The 19,053-nt window shown below is 43.4% G+C and overlaps 2 protein-coding genes across 2 annotated transcripts; one reads left to right on the forward strand and one right to left on the reverse strand.

Annotated features, from left to right (window-relative positions):
• The first annotated feature begins 860 nt into the window (after window positions 1-860).
• Window positions 861-1,143, forward strand: BBIP1 (BBSome interacting protein 1). The gene is made up of 2 exons (XM_086467241.1): window positions 861-906; window positions 986-1,143. The coding sequence occupies exons 1-2, from the start codon at window positions 861-863 to the stop codon at window positions 1,141-1,143; spliced, it is 204 nt and encodes a 67-aa protein (XP_086323367.1).
• A 743-nt stretch (window positions 1,144-1,886) lies between these two features.
• Window positions 1,887-18,125, reverse strand: PDCD4 (programmed cell death 4). The gene is made up of 12 exons (XM_009953477.2): window positions 16,991-18,125; window positions 15,711-15,805; window positions 12,031-12,327; window positions 11,382-11,476; window positions 9,528-9,641; window positions 9,053-9,274; window positions 8,687-8,784; window positions 7,100-7,214; window positions 6,192-6,299; window positions 5,054-5,164; window positions 3,938-4,077; window positions 1,887-2,601 (listed from the first exon to the last, which is right to left on the reverse strand). Exons 2-12 carry the CDS (start codon window positions 15,748-15,750, stop codon window positions 2,541-2,543), a joined length of 1,401 nt encoding a protein of 466 aa, XP_009951779.1. The 5' UTR covers window positions 15,751-15,805; window positions 16,991-18,125; the 3' UTR covers window positions 1,887-2,540.
• Window positions 18,126-19,053: the final 928 nt, after the last annotated feature.

A 19,053-nucleotide genomic window follows, 5' to 3' on the forward strand; every position in this document is an offset into this window, starting at 1 on the left:
GGAGGTGGGGATCTCAGGTGCGCTGGCTGATCAGGTTTGGCAACATTTAAGCCCTCTGTGTTTAGAAAGACACCGGCTTTTACTACTGTTTACATTTTTAACAGTATCATGATTCACATCGCGAATCCCGAGGTGCCACCTGAAAACTGGAGCGCGTACACCCTGGCCAAGCCTGTCTGTTGGATGGTGTCTGCTAGGTGGTTTATTAAAAACCAAAAAAACTAACCAAACAAGCAAACCAGGCAAAAATAAACCCAAAAAAGCCCCAAAGCCCGAGCTTTGCTGCGGGGAGGAGGGCGGACCCGGTGGGGCGCGGAGAGCCCCGCAGCCAGCGCGGGCGGGCAGGCAGCGGCAGGCCGCGGGGCCGGGCAGGCCCGCGCAGGTTTAACGGCGCCGCCTCACCGAAGAGCCCCGGCGCGGCCGGAGGCCGGGAGCAGCCGCAGGGGAGCGGGCCCGGCCTGGCTCGGTTCGGTTCGGCTCGGCGCGCTCCCCCCCGGAGCGAGCCAGGCCGCGGCCACCCCACTGAGCCCCCGGCCTCGGAGCAGCCGGGCTCCGCGTCCTGCTGCCCGGGCAGCCCGGGGGAGCCGCTCCCGCTCGGGGCGCAGCCCCAGCACAGCAGCTACAGCTCCCGGCAGGCACCGGACTACAACGGCCGCCGTGGCGGTGGGCAGCTGCCGCCCCCAGAGGACTACTGTTCCCAGCATGCACTGGGGCACCGGAGACGGCGCGACCGCCGGCTCTGGGGGGGCGGCCCGCGCAGTGCAGCCAGGGAATTGTAGTTTTCTCCCCCCCAGCATCGCGCATGTCCATGAGGGCAGTGCCAGAGCACCGCGCCTGCGCGCCGCCGGGCGGGAGCCGCCATGCCGGAGGGGAAGGCAGTGTTCCGGGAGGTGCTGCCCAAGCAAGGTACCGGCGGCGGGCGCGCCCGGGCAGCCGGCCCGGCCCGGTCCCGGCGCTCACGCACGGCGCTTCTCTCCTCTCGCAGGGCAGCTGTCGGTGGAGGACGCGGCCGCCATGGTGCTGTGCAAGCCCAAGGTGCTGCCCCTCAAGTCGGTGTCGCTGGAGAAACTGGAGAAGCTGCAGCGGGCGGCGCTGGAGGCGGCGGCGCGGCCGCCCGAGGGGGCACCGCCGCCCCGGCCCTAGCCGGGCGGCGGGGACCGTGCCCTGCGGCGGCCGCACCCGCGGCTCGGAGGTACCCGCTTTGTCACGGCGTTTCGCGGATTAAAGGCTGGCGGGAACGCGGGGGCGCTGCGGGGCGGGGGCGGCGGGAGCCCCCTCTCCGGGCGCTATGCCGGAGAGGTTCCATTTGTCGCTGTCGAGGCGGCGTTTTCGGTGCGCCTGTAGGCTTGCCAAGTCCGACGGGTAACGGAAGCCCGGTAGGCGCCGCTCTAGGGACAGGCCCCGTCGGACAACGGGAGGCGCGGAGTTACACAGCCCCGCTGGTCGGGTAACGGCTTACCGGGCTCGGCTCCTGCAGCACAGCCCCTTCCCGGCCCCGTAACGGCTATTCCCAGCATTTCTGGACGCCCAAAAGCTTGACAAGAAACTGAAAGACGTTAAGGGAGCAGCAGTAGGAGGGGCTGTGCTGTTGCTGTCAAGAGTCTGCGCTAGATCCATCTTGTTCTTGAGAAGGGGCCTGGCAAAGCTGCACCGTACAGACATGTTCAAACTCCCTCAGTGCCAGCCTGGGCGCTCCTATGCATGTCGCTTGTTTTCAGACACACATTTGGTAGATACTTACCGTGACTTTAATTACTCAACACACTTCTGCAGGTTATAAAACAAAAGGGCAGTGTTAGATGTACTGCTTGATTGCACACACTTCAGAGGTTTAAACACAGTTAAATTTGTTTTGTTTAACAAAAAAGAAAGGCAGAAAGGAGAGCTTCACAAAAAATATTTTTAATGTTTTACCAGAACTTTTCCAGTTACATAGAAAAAAAAAGTTTGGTACACAGGGACTAAAACCAACCAGTGTTCTGCCCTGGAACAGACAAATTAATCTTATGACCCAACTCTATTTTCTTGGGCTCTTTAAAACAAAGAAACAGCTATTTTTCCTCCCAAAGCACAGTATTTCTTCAGCAGCAATGGAAATGGGATCACAGCAGCTTAACTTGACCCTTCTATAAAGCTTTGTATAAACCAGTGATTTTATGATGACAACACTGTCCTTGAAAGAAAGAGCGGCAGTCAGACATCGATACAAACATGGAATGATTAGGTCATAAACATATGGCACTTAAAAAGATAGCTTATTTGAAGGCACCACCACAGCAGTGGCCAGTTGTTCTATTATATGCCCAAAGAAAGAAGTTTTCTTTCTGAAATTTATAAAACTATTTAAAAAAACAATTTGTACCCAAAACATGTGTTTTTAAAAAAATATGAACTGTGCTAAGCAACTCTTAAAATTTTGGTATATTATATATGTGTATACATATATACATCCACACACCAAAAAAGCATGCGTGTTTGTATATATATAGATATCTATTTTCCCTTTAAACTTTTAAGGCTTCCGGAATTGGTTCTCACACTCAGTAGCTTTCTAGCTTAAGACGACCGCCATCTCCTTCACTCACAAAACGCTTTCTGCCCCTGTAAGAAAGCAGAAAGTATCTTTTCAGTAATTCAAAGAAGCATCAGTTGTTTTTGTCTTACCTATCCCTGAGAAGAATCTTCATTTGGTCTCGGGAGTCAAATATGAGGTGCTCGAGTTCAGCAAGATTAGCTGACATTCTTGATCACTGATAAATTGCTTAAAATCCATCTGAATCTTACATCTAGGTTTATTTGCAAGAAGCTTTTCAAAATTCGCATTAAGTGCTTTCTTCTTTGCTCACCTTTTAATGTTCACACTTGCAAGATGCTAGTTTGGAAGCCTAGGAATGGTGGGTTTTTACCCAAACCTGAAGCACATAAGCCAAAAATGCCTCTCAACTTATTAACAGTAACTGAGGTATAACCAGGCTTTTGTTGCAGTGATGACTTTCAACCCTCCCAGACCCTAAACCTGCAAAAAATTTGATACGAAGATACACACAAACTCAATTTTAAGCCTCCAGCCCACAAATGGAGGCTGTTTTTGATAAAGACACTAACATTTCAAAATACAAATTTATCGCAAGCTGTCAAGATGGTTTAAGAAGCCTAACAAAACACCCAAACTTGAAAAGATCTGTCTAATAATTAGTATCCCTGGTGCATAAAATTGCAAATAACAGTCTTAACATCATATTTAAAAAGGTACATGTATTCCTCACAGGAAATGAAACTTATTAATTGTGTTGTGACCAGTAAGGAGAGAACAGAATATTGATTAGCTGCAGTTCAAACAGCATTATTTACGCTATGAATAAGTAAACAGTAACAAACTAAAAGCACGATACAAACCACAGGACAGACAGATACGAAGGGATCATGTATGTAGAATTTTGCCACATAAGCATCCTGTTCCTTTTTTGTCTTAAACATTAGAATTGGTGGTCTCATCTTAGAACTCCATTCATGCCATTTGGTATGTTTAAACCATTTTTAAAGCAATTTTTTTCAGGTTTTTTTCCCCCCACTGTAACTGACAGTTTTCCTCTGTCACCTACATGGAGCATTGAGACACCTGAATTTTCCACCTCAGTGCTGCACTGACCTCTACCAAGCAAAACAGAGGAGAGGCAGGTCTTCATCCTCTGGAGAGCACACAGCCGTGCTGCCTGGGACTCAACGGAGGTTTCCTTTCCTCAAGTATTTATCCCAGCCTCCACATAACAGGTTTCACATCAGTGCAGCTTCTTTTTACCCCTCCAACCCTCTGCTTCTCCATCCTCCACAGTTTACAGTTTCAATCTGTAATACTTTGGTCGTAAGATCCTACTTTCTGTCACCTACAGTGGGGACAAAAAGCAGTGCCTTCCCCTATCTACAATAAAACAAGTACCTTGAAGGACAGAGGTCTCTCAGTGGTTTGGAGATTATTCCAGCCTGAAAGCATTCCTCTACAAACCGCTCCAGCACAGAATAGGAGTGTGGCACATCCAGGTTAATATCTGGGATTTCACAGTAAACTCGTTCATAGCCCTGCAATGTAACAATTCAAATAATGATCTGGTTATTCTGCGATTTTATTACATGTTTTTTAAATACCCTTTTGTACTCGGAGGATTTATTTTTCAGTATAGTTTCATGTATACTATGGACAGTTTCAACAAACCTAAAGCAAAGCAGCTGCAAGTCAGTGTAAAAGCACAGTATAATACCAGCCAATACCATAGTATCTGTCCACATAAAAACACCAGATGAATTTTTAACTTCTTTAGAAGCCAGAAATCCAGACAGTACTGACTGTGTATGTTAGCCTGGCTGCTATCACATGGGTCATAACACAAGGAAGAAGAGTTAATTTTTATTCCATGTAAATGAACAAAGCGTAGCCACAAATCTCCACCACTAGAGTTTATGCAGTAAGGGAAACACTGGTGAGCACCAGAGATGACTTCATCGCTTCCCGCCAGCAGAATGGCTGGGTACATTTTGACACAGGTCTTAGTTTGCCCTGGGACAGAACAGCTGTCCTATATTCACACCCAGAAGCAAACCCACAGATGATTCCAACTGTATACAATATTAGCTGTTCTAACTGACATTTGTAATTAAGTGGGTCCTTATTGTACTGCTACAATTACGAAGAACTACTGGATAAAAAGAAAAATTTTACTTAAGAAAATGAAGCTATATTGCAGCCTTTTAGATGATCAGTTTTAACCAATTAGTTTTAACTCAATTGCATAGAAGCAGTTGGCAATCTCTGACTGAAGATTCAAATATTCTGTACCTTGCAGTGCTGCAGAGAACTACTGCTCGGGATTAATTTGTACAGGACAAGCATTGCTACATGAATCAGTGACAGAGGATTTGTATGGGATGCAGAACAACCATGGAGAATTGAAACAAATGTAGCAGTCAGCCACAGACTACAAATAGTACTTAGAAGAATGTAAAAACTATCCAAATTTTGGAAGACCTTACCCAAAATTCTCTTAAATGCCACACTTACTCTTTTCATTTGGTCCATAGTAATGACAGATGACCTCCAGAGAGATTTCAACAAATCCAGTATCATTTTAAAGGTCTTTTCTCCAGTTGACTCCAAAACCATTACAACGGCCTAAAACAAATCATGCAAGTGTTTTAACTAAAAAGAAAACAGTGGTTCAAGTACATGTTGTGTAAGCATACGAGGTGTGAAAAGGAGTGAATTGTGCATTTTCTGGGGAGGCAAGTCCTTTTGTTACATCCACTCACAATTTCAGTTTATGATTTGAAAAGAAAAACTGATGGGAAGTTATATGGATAAAGTTAAAAGGTATGGAAAACCAGACAGGACTAGACAGAACGAAAAGCCCTGCCTTTCTGGCTCAGATTTGAGAGAATCATGACTATATCCATATGGTTGCTGCAGTACAGATGGCAATTAATTAATTTTGTGAAATTAATTTTCTATCTATGATTACTTTGTAACTGTGACTTTAGAAGAACCTCCAAGTTTAAAATCTACAAACCTCCACAACCCCCATCAACTAATGTTTTTCTGTCATGAAGGAATTTTCTAAAAGGAGTCAATCTACTGAAAAGAAAATTTCGTAGATTGTGGGTGTTCAGCTGTATTGTTAAACAACCATTTCTCAATTTGTCAGATAAAAGAGTGCAAATGGGAACAATCTCCCAGATACAGCAAAGAATCTGGTTCTGAAATACCTCAGAGCTTTTACAAATGTGCTAGATGGAACAATTCCACCCTGAAAAAGAAGCTCGATAACTTAAGAAAACCAGGTAACACCCATTAGAATACCCAGATACCTGAAACTAAAAGGAAATAACCACCAAAACAAAGCATGGCTTTTTGCTGCAATTCCTCAGCAGAAAATTATTTTTCAGGAATCTATAATAATCTGAATTAAGCTATTTACCCAACAAACAAAAATTAATGCTGGATCTTCCCAGAGCCAGCAGCAGCTTACTCGTTGCACAATGTGCACACAAACCATTAACGTTACATGGAACAATTCAGTTATTCGAGCAACATCAGAACTCGCAACAGGTTCCAGTTATATTATTTCCATGCCCACATCAAAACAAAACCAAACCTGCTGGTATTACTGAGAATTATTAAAGAGACTCCGATTTCTCCTTACTTCATACACAAGTTCATGGTGAAAGTGGGGTACTTCCAGTTCCTGAAGGCAACGTTCAGCTTCCAGAACATCTCCGGAAAGCAAATACTCTTTCAGCAACATATCAATCTATTCAATTTTAAAACAAACAAAAAGAACAACACTAATTAGATATAAAACTGTTTTGACAATGTGCAATCAACCCAGCAGCAAGTTAGTTCCTGAAACTTGCTGGTAGTGTTTTTATAAATGTAATTAAACTGAGACCTTATCAGCACCCTGAAACACGGTGCAAGCCAAATACCTATCCGTAGTGTTAATGCGGATACACAGGCACCAAAAGCATTGCTTTATAAGACACATATCGCCATATAAGGTTAATGTGGGTATGATTAAGTTTATCTTCTGCCCTGAACTCCTCCTCCTATCATCCTACGCTCACAACTTAGAAATTATAACGTAACCATTTCCTTTACACCTGCCTAATTCACGGCATGGATCTCTGAATGTTCCTGTTTCTTCCTCTCTCTTTTTCTGAGTTATTACTGTGCTTTTCATCAGTGATGCCAAAAAATAGTAATAGTTTCTCCAGTTTAGCCAGTTTCATCTTGGCTCTTCTAATGACTTCACCATTTTATACTGTAAGCTCTTAAAAAGCGAAGTGCTTAAAGCAACAATAAATGTATACTTGCAATACAGAGTATGTACTAGCATGTTCCCACCACTGACAAATGCTACAAAAATCCACAAAATTATCTACACCAGTTTTCAAAAACTACTTTGTATAAATTATTTTTTTTAAAAAAGCCAAAACACTCAAAGACATCATTTTGCTACAGGACATAGGTATCTCTTCACTCCACACCAAACAAGATAAGCTTAGACAAACAGTAAATTCTAGTGAGGAGAGCTTTGCAGAAGTCAGTTACCTCTTTAACCAGGTGTTTCACAGACTGCTGGCCACCTCCTGACCCCCACACATTGTCTATACGCTTTCCACCCTTTGTCACACTCAGCAACACAGTAGCGCGGTCCAGGGCAGCTCTAGAAAACAAAGTTGATGTTAAAAAGTTATTACAAAACTTCATTAAAAGGCATTTGTAACTTCCCCCACTGCCACTCCACTTTGGGCAAAGCAACCAGATCCCTGGGAAGAGGTCAGGGTCAGCAACTCCATGGGGACATTCTGCCATCTCTACGGCTTTCGTTATGCCATGCTAGGACAGGTCACAATCCTGTGGTGGCAGCAGATCTGAATCATCAATGCAGAATCTGAAACATCCTCACAAGAAAGAACTTGGTATTTTCTTATGCAGAGATGGATTGTATCCAGGCTGCTCCAAGAATGCAGCTTGGCATGTGTATCTCAAATAAGAGAGGCTTGAATTGCTTCCACACCGAAGAACAGCTTTCCTACTGAAATACTATTTTCTGTTTGGGTCTAAAGAATTATGAAACCTTGAGAATTTGCCAAAACAGCACTTCAGGAGGCAAACGTGTAGTTGCAAAAAGATGGCAGGAACTGGGGAAGTTTGCCAGTTCATGGAGAAAAGAACGAGAAAGAAAGTAAGGTGAAAAAAAGAAATCTCAGATCCAGTTAGGCACCATCCAGCTAAAGAAGGAACAGTTATCCCAGTCCTCATACTGGGGGCTTGCCAATAACAATAACTGTATTCACCAAGATTTAACGAGTAGAAAAGACTGGCCAAGAAATAGCAAAGGCAGCAACGCACCCCAGATGTGCAGTATGCAGGCTACAATCCTTCAAATCACAGGAGACATTTCTGCAACTGTCAGACAATTTTCACAATTTGAACCCTCAAATTAGGCAGCTAAGCATCTCCCTGCCTTCTACAAGTACCCACCTATAATCCTTATGGGTGGAGCTTTAGAAGCATCAAGATTTTAGTACCTCCGTATCAAGCCTGAAACGTACACTTATGGAGGGGAAATAAAAAAATGTGGCTAGTTATTAAAACAACTGTCAGAGATTGCTCCTCCAAACTGCTCACCCTGACATGGAAAACAATTATACTTCTTGACGAGTAAAGCGTTACAGAGGAAGTCTGGGAAAGCACTGCATGAGCTTCAAACCTTTATAAGGCAAAACAGTTAATCCCTTGTGTGTTTCACAACATATTTACAGCAGCTGTCCTGATGCTATATTTACTCATTAATCATATTAAAGCTTTTTCTAAAGACAAAACCTTCCATAATCACTTCTTGTTTCAGCTGATTTTTTCCCACCCTCAAGCATAAGATGGACAACAAACCGGACAAACTGAACTCAATGTATTAATACATTTTTCAGGCACTTTCGGTATTTCTCCTTTGACCTGAGTCATTCTGGATTTTGTTGTTGCAGACTTTGTGGGTTTCTTTTTTATCATTTTAAATTAAAAAATATTAAGTCTTAGAGAACCACATGATTTATCCTGAATTCCTAAATTCACAATCATCATCTTTGGCACACGGATTAGAAAACTGTAGCTACATAAAGAAACGAAGAAAGTTACCGAGCTTGGACGCAATCCACAGTGCCTTTGTAGCCATCGATGTAGGTGCTGCTTAGAATCCCATCGCCAACAGCTCTAGCAATGAACTGGCCCACCAACTGCAACAAAACAAGCGTTTTTAATTAAATGTTGAATTTCAAAGTAGTTCCAAGTAGACAATTACAATGTGCTTGGGTTTCAGATTTTATTTAAATGAGCCATCTCAAAGTAAAAACCACCTGGGAAATTGGTGGGGATTACAGGACAGCAAGACAATCCATAGATATTTTTCAAAATACAGACTCTGTTTCAGTTTAATTGATCAATTTTAGCCACAACTTAAAAGAAGAAGCTTTTGAATGCTAGCATAAAGCTTTTCAAGCATACCTGTGGTGCCCTGGGAGAATCCAACACCAGTTCAGGTAGTTCTTTAAGCAGTCGGTCAAAGGATTTTTCCACATCAGTTTTGCTTACTACTGTCCCGCAAAGGTCGGAGATAAGCTTAGATGTCATTTCCCTGTGACTAGCCTTCCCCTCCAATGCCAAGGAAACAGCCAGCACTGGCACGCTGTATTTCATTTCACCAAGGTTTAAATTCTTCAGCATCTCCTAAATAAGATTTGAAAAAAAAACAGATTAAGATTTCATAACTTTTTATTATATAAATATATACACATTACATATATATTTATATGCTTATATATTTACATAGATGTTTCTGCTCATGTAATGACTATAACTGCATAGGTATTCTTATTGCACATTTCCTGCCAACATCTCTATACACTCATGTACAGCTGGCAGTTGGAGTGCTACAGGTTTGCCCCCCTAAAACAAAGCAGTAAAAAGACACGTGACATACCGAAACTTCATTAGTATCTCCATGTTCAAAATACTCCTGTATGATCGGTGTTAACGTTTTTTCAAATGCTCTTTCATCCAGAGGTAAAACTACTGTTTCATAGACACAGTTCTCCTATTTTAAAAGGCAACAAAAGCATATACCCTTTGTAAACGGTATTGTCTCTTCTTACATCTTATGCAGTACTAATAGCATTAAAATATATCTTCTAAATCCTTAATGCTTCAGTCTCCATAGTCAGTATCCTGCCAGAAAACATCAGATTATGTCTCTGCCATTAAAGTGTGGACAATGCTGGGTAAATGCCATGCTGCTTATATTTTGAATTTACTGTTAGCTGAATTCAACTGAAAGGCTCAATTTACTCTTAAACGACCATAAACACTCCAAACTCTGTTCCTAGGATTCTGCTGACACCACACGAACACAGAGATCAAGTACCCATGTACTGCATACTGAAGGGAGAGCAACAGGACCTCCTGTCCCAGCTCAGCAGTTAGCTGTGCCACAGCACAAGATTTAACTTCTAGCACCTTGCCCTGCAAGTGGCACTCCAGTCCCTGACAGCAAGCCTGCCTGTTTTCCCTCTTCCTTAGTGACTGCGTGACCAGACAGGTGATAGCACATACAAATCAGAGAAAAGGCATTTTCAGAATATTTGTGAGCGAAGACATTCCCTAAGGGGGAAAAAGAAAGAATCACACAGCAACTGCCTCCTGTATAACCTAACCCTGCATGCAGCACGACCAGATCTCCCCACTGTAACTCAGTTCCCTACTCCTCACCGACTACAGAAGTAACATTCAGAGCAATACTACAGACCACAGAAATCTGAACAAAGTTTTCCAACCAATGCTTGCTGGAAAGGAGCTTTCCATGATCAAGAAGTATAGCAGAAGTCCAAAAGCCTATCCTTCCGTCACAGCAGTCTCCATTTACAGCCTTACAAAAGCTAAGCATACGGAAGTTCCATGGAATACTCGTTCTTCATTAAACTTTCCTTTATGCACTCATCAGCTTCATTTTTAATAACTATCTCTGTTAATGTAAAGCATTGACTTGCAGGGAAAAAATTGATACTGGAAGAAGGTTTGGATATTACCATATACCATCCTCTCAGCAGCTATGGCTACAGCAAGCAGGGACACCACCATCCCTCTACTATGTTATACAGAATTTACTCACGGTCTCACAAGTGTATTGATCTCGGAGACTTTAGTAATCTGTGTTTGTATTCAGTGTTCCTTTCCTCAGCAATGTAATGTTATAAAGCCCAATGAGCTTTACTTCCCTGCCCATCCCCCCCCCCATGATATGGCTGTAAGGTACAATCTTTCACAACATACTCTTAAATAAATACGTAAACAAAATATCCTGGCTACCAGCTTTGTACTACTAGGTTTGAGGTGTTTATACCAAGTAGATAGAAGACGTTGGGAGGGTTGGGAGGTTGGGAATACAGGGGAGAGAAAAATCCATAAAGGATACTGTCCCCTACTAATCTCCTGACTTGAGAAAGTCCGTGTTGCATTTTTAACCTGGTGCCTGTTTGCAATATAGAGCAGCGCTGCAACGTTTACCTCCAGGGGCACCAGCAGTGAAGAACACACTTGGGAAAAGGGTGCTGCCTTGTCAGGCACAGAGAGAAAGCTTGTGGGGTACGGCCTGCGAGTATTACACTGACACTTCTGCACTAGTTGTCTTTAGCCAATAATCCATTCTTCGACATAAAAATGAGCCCAGGCTGACATTCACATAACTCATAAGGTCAAACTTCCATCAATATAAGCATCACAACAACTGAAATCAACAAAGGAAATAAAAACCAACACTGCAAAGACATTATTTGCCTACCTGGTCATCATCATAATTAGGATCCTTAATATCTACTTCTTCCACATCATACACTTGACCTGGTGTTCCCCAAACTCCTTTACCACCTGCTCCACCTGGCAAAAATGGGACAGTAAGCAAGGACCGCCAGTTTACAAAGAATACTTCTTTCAACCCAACATTCTCTCACTTGAGTCACATATCACTGCATGTGCCCACCTCCTGACTAACAATATATGCTGAAAAGGGTGTGTTTGTGTGATGTGTTCCCACTTCAGCAACCAGTCATTTCATCACTTTCCAGTAAGACACTAGAAGCAGTATGAAACTGAACATTAATTACTAAAGGTTGAAACTGTACTTCCAAATATAACCGTGCTTGCATTAATAACAGTCCTGTGAACCACCAACAGTTCAAATTTGTGTATTAAATTCGCTGAGAAAACGTACTACCTTAAAGGTGGAAATTAACTGATGATACGCATAAAATTTTCTGATAAAAATGCCACCCACTAGAGCTCCTATTGCCACCTGCTATCTAACATGAAGAACCAAATGCCTGCACAGAGACTCTGGTTTATGGAAATGACTCCCAGTGAAAAGAAAAATAAAACACTACATTTTGGACAGAATCTTTACCATGCTACTCTCTTCACTAAGCTACACCAACCTTTCTTTGGAAGACCTCTTCCCTTTCCAGACCGGGATCGTCTGTCCAGGAGTTTCCCCTTTGGGCTCGTTGGTACAACTCCAACCTTCAGTGTTTCTCCATTGTCACTAACAGAGTCTCCCCTCCCAGAATCTCTAGAAGAATTTTTCCTCAACCGTCTCTTTGCTTTAGCATTTATTTTGGCTTCAGTAATTGAAGTTGCAGGAATCCAGTTTCCATTGATTTCAGTCTTTCGTTCCTCAGACCCACCATTTTCTTCATCACCGGAAAACGGAGCATCACTTAGATTCTCCAGTTCTTAAAAAGAAGACAGAGCAAAAAAATCTGTTATAGTTTTAAGCAGTTTCATGTTAGAATACCAAACCACATTGCATTTAAAAAGGATGTTATTTCCAACAGTGTTAAGGCAAATTATGGTGTTTTTACAGTATGTCTGTACATCACAGTAATAAGGAGTTCCTTATTCCCCTGCACAAACTATCCACAATCTAAACAGAGCATATGTCAAGAGTTGGAAGGCAAATGAATAAACCATTTATAAACAGGTAAACCACATAAAACCCCACCCTTGTTAAACAAAGACTATCAGAACTCCTCAGTGCATAAGATCTAAGTGCCTTGTTCTCACTCCACCCACTCATCTCTAGATTTAGAAACAAACACAACTGCCAATACGGTAAATTCTCTAAGAACTCACTAATGTTAACAGACTAGTCACCAAAGTGAAATTAATTTCCTAAATCATCAACCAACATTCCCCTCATTCAAGGAATTTCAAGTACAGTTCACCAGCTGGAAAAGCAATGATTTAGACTTACAAGACTACAAAAACATGACTCCTTTTATTTTTTGTTTTTGAAGTTATGGAAAAAAAAATGCCATTTAATGCAAAGCTTGGTGAGTTCAGTAACGAAGACTCATAGAATAAAGTCTTTTGAAACAGTGGTATCTCTCTTGTCTATGGATTGCCCCTCACTGTAGCTTGTGTCAAGACCGTTTCTAAAATGGCCATGGTTTATTCTCCAGCACAGTAATATATAACAGGTAACTAGCTTTGTTTCACAGGCAACAAAAACATCTCTCACAGCTTAAGGATCTGCAAAATGTCTCTGAGTACTGAGAAGTGCAGTAATTTCACTCTTTTGGGAAGTTAATGCACATTTAAAATTTGGATCTAAAGTCTTTTATTTCACAAAGTTAGGATGTCCCCACCTGAGCTGTATGGTTCTGCAAAATGTCTTACTGAAAGCATTAGGAGCTAAAGCCTTTGTACGTTCTTCTTCCCCTTCTTAACCCATCAAGACAAAAAAGCAGCACCTGGGGACCTATTTACATTCCAGTGAGCACCCTGGGAGTCCTTACAAGTTGGAAAACACACAGGCAAAGGGAACAGCCCCAGCTCTCTGTTCAGACAGCCCTTCTTTTCTTGAGCATTCAGTAGTCTCAAAGATACACCCAACAGCCCCAACCCTAGGAAGTGCAATGATGAGGCACACAGAAGCAGCTGTGCCAAGCCTGCTTTACAGAAAAGTTCACTGCCATTAACCCAGAATATGAAGAGTATTTTAAATTTGTATTTGAACTCAGCTGAGTGTAATACTTCACCATTGCAATACATTCTAATTAGCAATGTTCATTTGGCAATACTTCTCAGAACTGTATTTTTTCAATTCAAAACAGGTTCTTGAAAAATTGTTTTGAAAGCAAAGTGTGCTAATAAAACATTTCCAACCTCAAAGTATTTACCCATATCAAAGAGGATAACGCACTACAAAATGAAGCAAGTTTGATGCAACTGCCTCCTTCATGATCAAAGAAATAACATTTAGATACTAGTGTTCACAGATGGGAATGCTATAGCTGAACAATAATGCAGCCATTCCAGTCTAAGCTTCATCTTTCCACTCATTACTCACACAAAAGCATTCCTTTTACGCTTGCAGCAAGCCAAGAAAGAAAAGCATGCATCATGTCCAGGAAAAGATTCCCCATAACAAGCTTTCTCAGTTTGTCTAACATTTTCATAGAACAATGAGAGATTTGCATAAAGCTAGCAGAGAGGGGGGTTGGGGAAAAAGCAAAACCGAACAGGTTTCCTTCCTCTCATTCCCCAGGGAGACCCCAGCAGCACAACCAGCTCATCTCAGACTAACGAATTTAAATTCTTCTTCATATTCACTCTCCCATTAATTTCTCCAGTTCAGACATGCAATCTGGCTGTCCAGGAACTACACTACTCAATGACCTCGTACTTCTTTCTCAGTTTCCCAAGAAAATGGCCAACAATTAACACAAGTCAGTCCTGAATCTAACAACTAAGGATAAAAGGGAAGGCTACGGTCCAACCTCCTTACACAATCCTGATCTCAGGTTAGAGACTAAAGGAAATCCTCCACAGGAAACATCCAACCCGTAAAACTTAACATTTCTCACTGCATTACTAAACTTTTTTTTTTATATAAGACTATCGCTTCCAGCTGCAATGTCTTTCTCCATAGTACTATAACTAACTGGCCTTCCACTAATAGTTTCCTATTTAGACTGGAAAAAATGGGTTAAACAGATACACTTGTTTTCAACAATTTTCTAAAATAAAATAATTTTATAAAAAGTACATATAAAATTATGCAGATCTTCCTTTCAGCTTCTCATTTTTACATCATATACATACACATATATAAGCAATAACAGTGTTGTACAAGCTTTAAGACTTTGCTTACTATATATTAAAAAGTTCTGCATAGTTCTTTTACTACCCTGCTACTAAGCCTAGCAGGCACACTTAAAATCTGTGCTTTTATGGTGCTACTTTAATTAACAAAGCATTCAGCTAATACTTACCTACACACAAATTTCACTGGACCAAATTAGGTCAATGTAGATACCTAGCAGTTCCCCACCTATTATCTAAATACTATTCTAAAATGCCAAGAAGCAATCTATCTTCTACATTAAACTAGTTCTGGTTTAAAATAAGAGGTCATACAGAGCATGTCACCACTTCCAACTGCATTACATACCATCTTAACATATATATAGATATATATACACTTTTTTTCTGAAAAAAATGTAAAACCTAGAAAAACTCTCTGGTATGAAGAGGTCAGTGCAGATCATTATAAACTTTGGAAGACTGTGTTAACTTGACTAAGCATCACAAAATACGTTTCTGATATGGACAAAACACGTTTGTGATATGAACAAAACAGACAATTTCAGGGCAGTCTCTTAACACACATTCAGTGAATTTTTGCCATGCCAGCCCACTTCCACTGAAGCCTTTCATCGGTTGTTTCCTCTAATTTTAAGCTAAACAGCTACATAAAAGCAGAATTTGTACGTCTCAAATGCACCTACACGTTTCACTTTTGATCTTACTCTTTTCTTCACACCAGTACCACTGGATGTCAGACGATAAGGAGTCCAGAGTCACTATATTTACTAGGTTGAAGAAATGTTAACTTTATGACTTTAACAAATTTTGAAATAAATGTAATCAAGCAGGATACTATGATACATAATTGAAAGAAATACTATGTAAATTTTTGATGAAGATTCTTTTTTTTAAAACCAGTGCTGTTAAAAAATTAACAGGTAATATAGTTTTTCTACAGAGAACACTTCAGGTCAGCTAAGCAGTTTTAAGTAAAAACCAAAAAAATACCGAATATATTACTTACCTGTTGGGGTAATAAAAATTTGCTCCTTTTCTATTTCCATAGTTGCTTAACAGAACTGATGGCGAAATGTAGTCTTAATGTTTTCCCGCCAAGGCCTAAATAGAAACAGAGAAGCTTAGGGGAAGAAATGCACTAGACCAAATCTTAAAGAAATAAAAAGCTGCAAAATACAACGCAGAAATGTTGGGTTTTTTTTTTTTTTAGTTCTAGTTAACTATCAGTAACGACAGAAAAGTTCCTGGGAAGGTAAACAGTGTAACATGAGACAGCACCACCCTCAAACACAGCTACCTAAGCTCTGATGTCTTGGCAGCTGTCAGTTCTGTTGCTTATAAATGAGGCACCAGGATAAAAGCCGTTACTTTAAGGGTAAAAGCCCTCTGTATGCAGCTTTTTTTAGTTGATAAAAGCCACCTCTATCAACTTAGACTGTCCTATTCTGCAAAGTGGTTATCTGCATGAGCACACAATATCAATGCTATAACTGCATCCACAACAGAAATGTTCTTCAGGTGAACTATACTGATAAAACGGAACCAATTTATCGAATTCACACCAGCCCTTAGAAGACAAGCTATTTTTTGTTCCTCCCCTCAAGGACATGGTTTTTATGTTTTACTGTATGTGTACATACAGCTGTCAAGTGTTCACATCTGTTTCTGCACCCTTCAAACATCCCTTACAACCACCATTCAGTCTGCAAGGGATGGAGTCGAACACTTCTCTTTTTCCGTTACTCTTCCTCCCTCTTCCTAGCAGCTGCTATTCTACACACCACCCCATGTCACTGTGAAAGAGATGGCATCATCCATCTTTCCATTATGTACACAAACAATTAAGCAGCTCCAGAATTCCCCATACATTTTGTCACTTGCAAGACTTTCACAGATCACTTCGTGGTCCTGTGAATATCACTGGTGTGTCTGCCCTGTAAGAACTCAGTGGCTCTTTTTTTCCCCCCTTTCTCATCCTTTGCTGCCCTGAAAAAGCTTACCGTTGAGTGGCAAGATTGTGACACCAAACCACAGCGCTCCCTTCCCCCTTTCTTCTCTTTCCTTGTTTTCCCCTCTTATGCCCACTTGCCTACCACAGACCTATTAACTGCAAATGATTCATCACAGACCGTTAGCAATAAAGAAATTGGTTTTGGGCACAGTATCAAGCTGTCATGATCTTGCATTGCCTCATGTCAACCCAAACAGTTAACAGCTTTGTGTAACAAGAAGTCCTCCCTGCCCCACACCATTTTTTTAGATAAACGTTTTTTTTTTCTGAGTTACCTCAATCAATCATTCAGGAGTTCTCAAGTGTTCCCAGTCACTGTTGGTTGAGAGATTTAATTTTTTTTTTTGTATGGATCTCAGTCTAACCTGAGCAAACTACCTTGTAAGAACAATTTTATTCTTCCTAGTGGAATGTTCCATCAGTTGTCCACCTCTTTGAAAAAGAAGACAAAGGACAAAACCTGTGTTAAATAACATTCATGACTTTCATCATTTGTCATCAAGTCCTGAATTTTTTTCCATATAGGTCCCCACTTGGAATTCTCCACCTATGGCAATGTAATAACACAACTTCCACATGCTGTCTTGCTGAGATTCAGCACCGTGCTTTGTAACGAGGATGATGGAATAACTGAGCTTTACAATTCATGTTGTCATACTGATCAGGAGACGTACTCTCACTGTAGCAATGCACCCTCTCATTAACTCAAGCCAAGAGGTCTGCTGGAGCTTCAGGATGCTGGTATTTATCACTGTACCAAATAAATCACTTTATATTTTGCAGAATTATACCACACAGTATTACCAATCAACTACAAAACACAATTTGAAAACCTGCATTAAAAAGACCAGTATAAATAACCCCAAAATTTTATGTTAGAAGAAATAACACGGGAATAAAACGTAGAGAAGTAAATTTAAGCATCTGCAGAACAATGCTGCAAGAGCTATTACGATTAATCAGTGACTGAATAGTACTTTTAAAGTAGTTCAGCAGAGGAGGGTATTTCCTAAGTCACTGAAAACCACCAATACAAGGTGCCCAGTTCCATATGCACCACCACTACCTGTACTTCATCTAAACAGGCAATTCTACCCCAGCAGGTAAATAGCTGCAAATTAACGTTTAGGAACAACACACCCTGTAGAAACAAGCTTCCAAAACTGACCAAAACTTTACATCTATACAAAGCATGCCTGAGGAATTTCCACACAGCTCACACGATTTTTCTCTTCCCCCTAACTTTAAGCAAACGCTCCCCATCACCAAGGCTTTGGAGACCCGCAACCACCAGCTGTTACCGCCACACGCCAGATCAGCGCGGTGAAGGTTTAGCTCCCCCTGCAAAACCCGCGCCGCTGGAACAAACCAACGGCGGGGCAACTCCGGCCCTTCAGAAGCGGGGTGACCGAGGGCTGAAGGCCGGCGCCGGCACGGCTGGCGCAGGGCCCCGCCGCCACAGGCCTGGCAGCCATCAGCCGGGCCCTGCTGCGCCCGGGAAGCGCCCTCAGCAACGCCTCGGCAAGCGGGGCTCCCTGCGCGACGGAGCCCGCCTGCCACCGTCCGAGGGCCCGGCCGCGGCGGGGCAGCGAGAGCGGGGCGGGGGTCACTCAGGGGGAGCAGCTCCTCACGGCGCCGAGCGCCCCGCGGCCTGGCCGCCCCCCACGCACCCCGCAAGGCCGCCGCGCCCGCAGGGAGGCCGGGCCGAGTCGCCCCGGGCCGGGCGGGGCCGTTTCCCCTCACAGGCCGCCCGCGGGCCCGTTACCGGCGGCGGCGCTCCGCGTGCCCCGCCGCTCCGCTCCCGCCGCGGCCGCCACCGCCGCCCGGCCCCGCCCCCTCGGCCGCGCGCGCCCCTGCCTGCTTGTTTTTGTTTTCTTCCCCCCAGCGACACGTCTGCCAGCGGCGCCGCGGATTGGCTGGCTCCCGCCCGTCGCCGCAGCCAATCGGCAGGCGGGGACACCGGTGGGTGGGGACAGGAGGGCGTTCAGCACTCAGGAAAAGGATGGGGGAGAGAGGGGGGAGGGCGAAACCATCTCGGGGGGCGCCGGCGGGGAGGGAGCGGGAAGGAGCCATTCGTGCGGGGAGGGGAGGAGCGGGCCGGTCGGTTGGGCCGCTGGGCCCCGGGCCTTCGGCGGCGCGGCCCGGCCCGGCCCGGCCCGTGAGGAGCGGACCCGTCGTGCGGCGGCCCGGCCGGCTGAGCACGGCGACCAGCGCCGCGTTCCTGGCGGCGGGAGTGCGTGAGGGAGTCGGGGAGACGCCTCCGCGGCGCGCTGCTCTCCCTCCTGCTCCAGGCCTGTGCTGCACAGGCCCTCGGGCGCGTCCGGCCGCTTGGGATGTC

This window comes from Leptosomus discolor, chromosome 6 (assembly GCF_034619465.1).
Source record: "Leptosomus discolor isolate bLepDis1 chromosome 6, bLepDis1.hap2, whole genome shotgun sequence".
NCBI classification, from domain to species: Eukaryota; Metazoa; Chordata; class Aves; order Leptosomiformes; family Leptosomidae; genus Leptosomus; species Leptosomus discolor.

Coding starts and splice junctions, on each gene's coding strand:
- BBIP1 (XM_086467241.1), top strand. CDS start 861: ATGCCGGAGGGGAAGGCAGTGTTCCGGGAGGTGCTGCCCAAGCAAG. Junction 907..985: donor GGAGGTGCTGCCCAAGCAAG/GTACCGGCGGCG, acceptor CTCCTCTCGCAG/GGCAGCTGTCGGTGGAGGAC.
- PDCD4 (XM_009953477.2), bottom strand. CDS start 15,750: ATGGAAATAGAAAAGGAGCAAATTTTTATTACCCCAACAG. Junction 9,275..9,527: donor GAGATACTAATGAAGTTTCG/GTATGTCACGTG, acceptor AATCTTATTTAG/GAGATGCTGAAGAATTTAAA. Junction 6,300..7,099: donor TGAAACACCTGGTTAAAGAG/GTAACTGACTTC, acceptor AAAATTGAATAG/ATTGATATGTTGCTGAAAGA.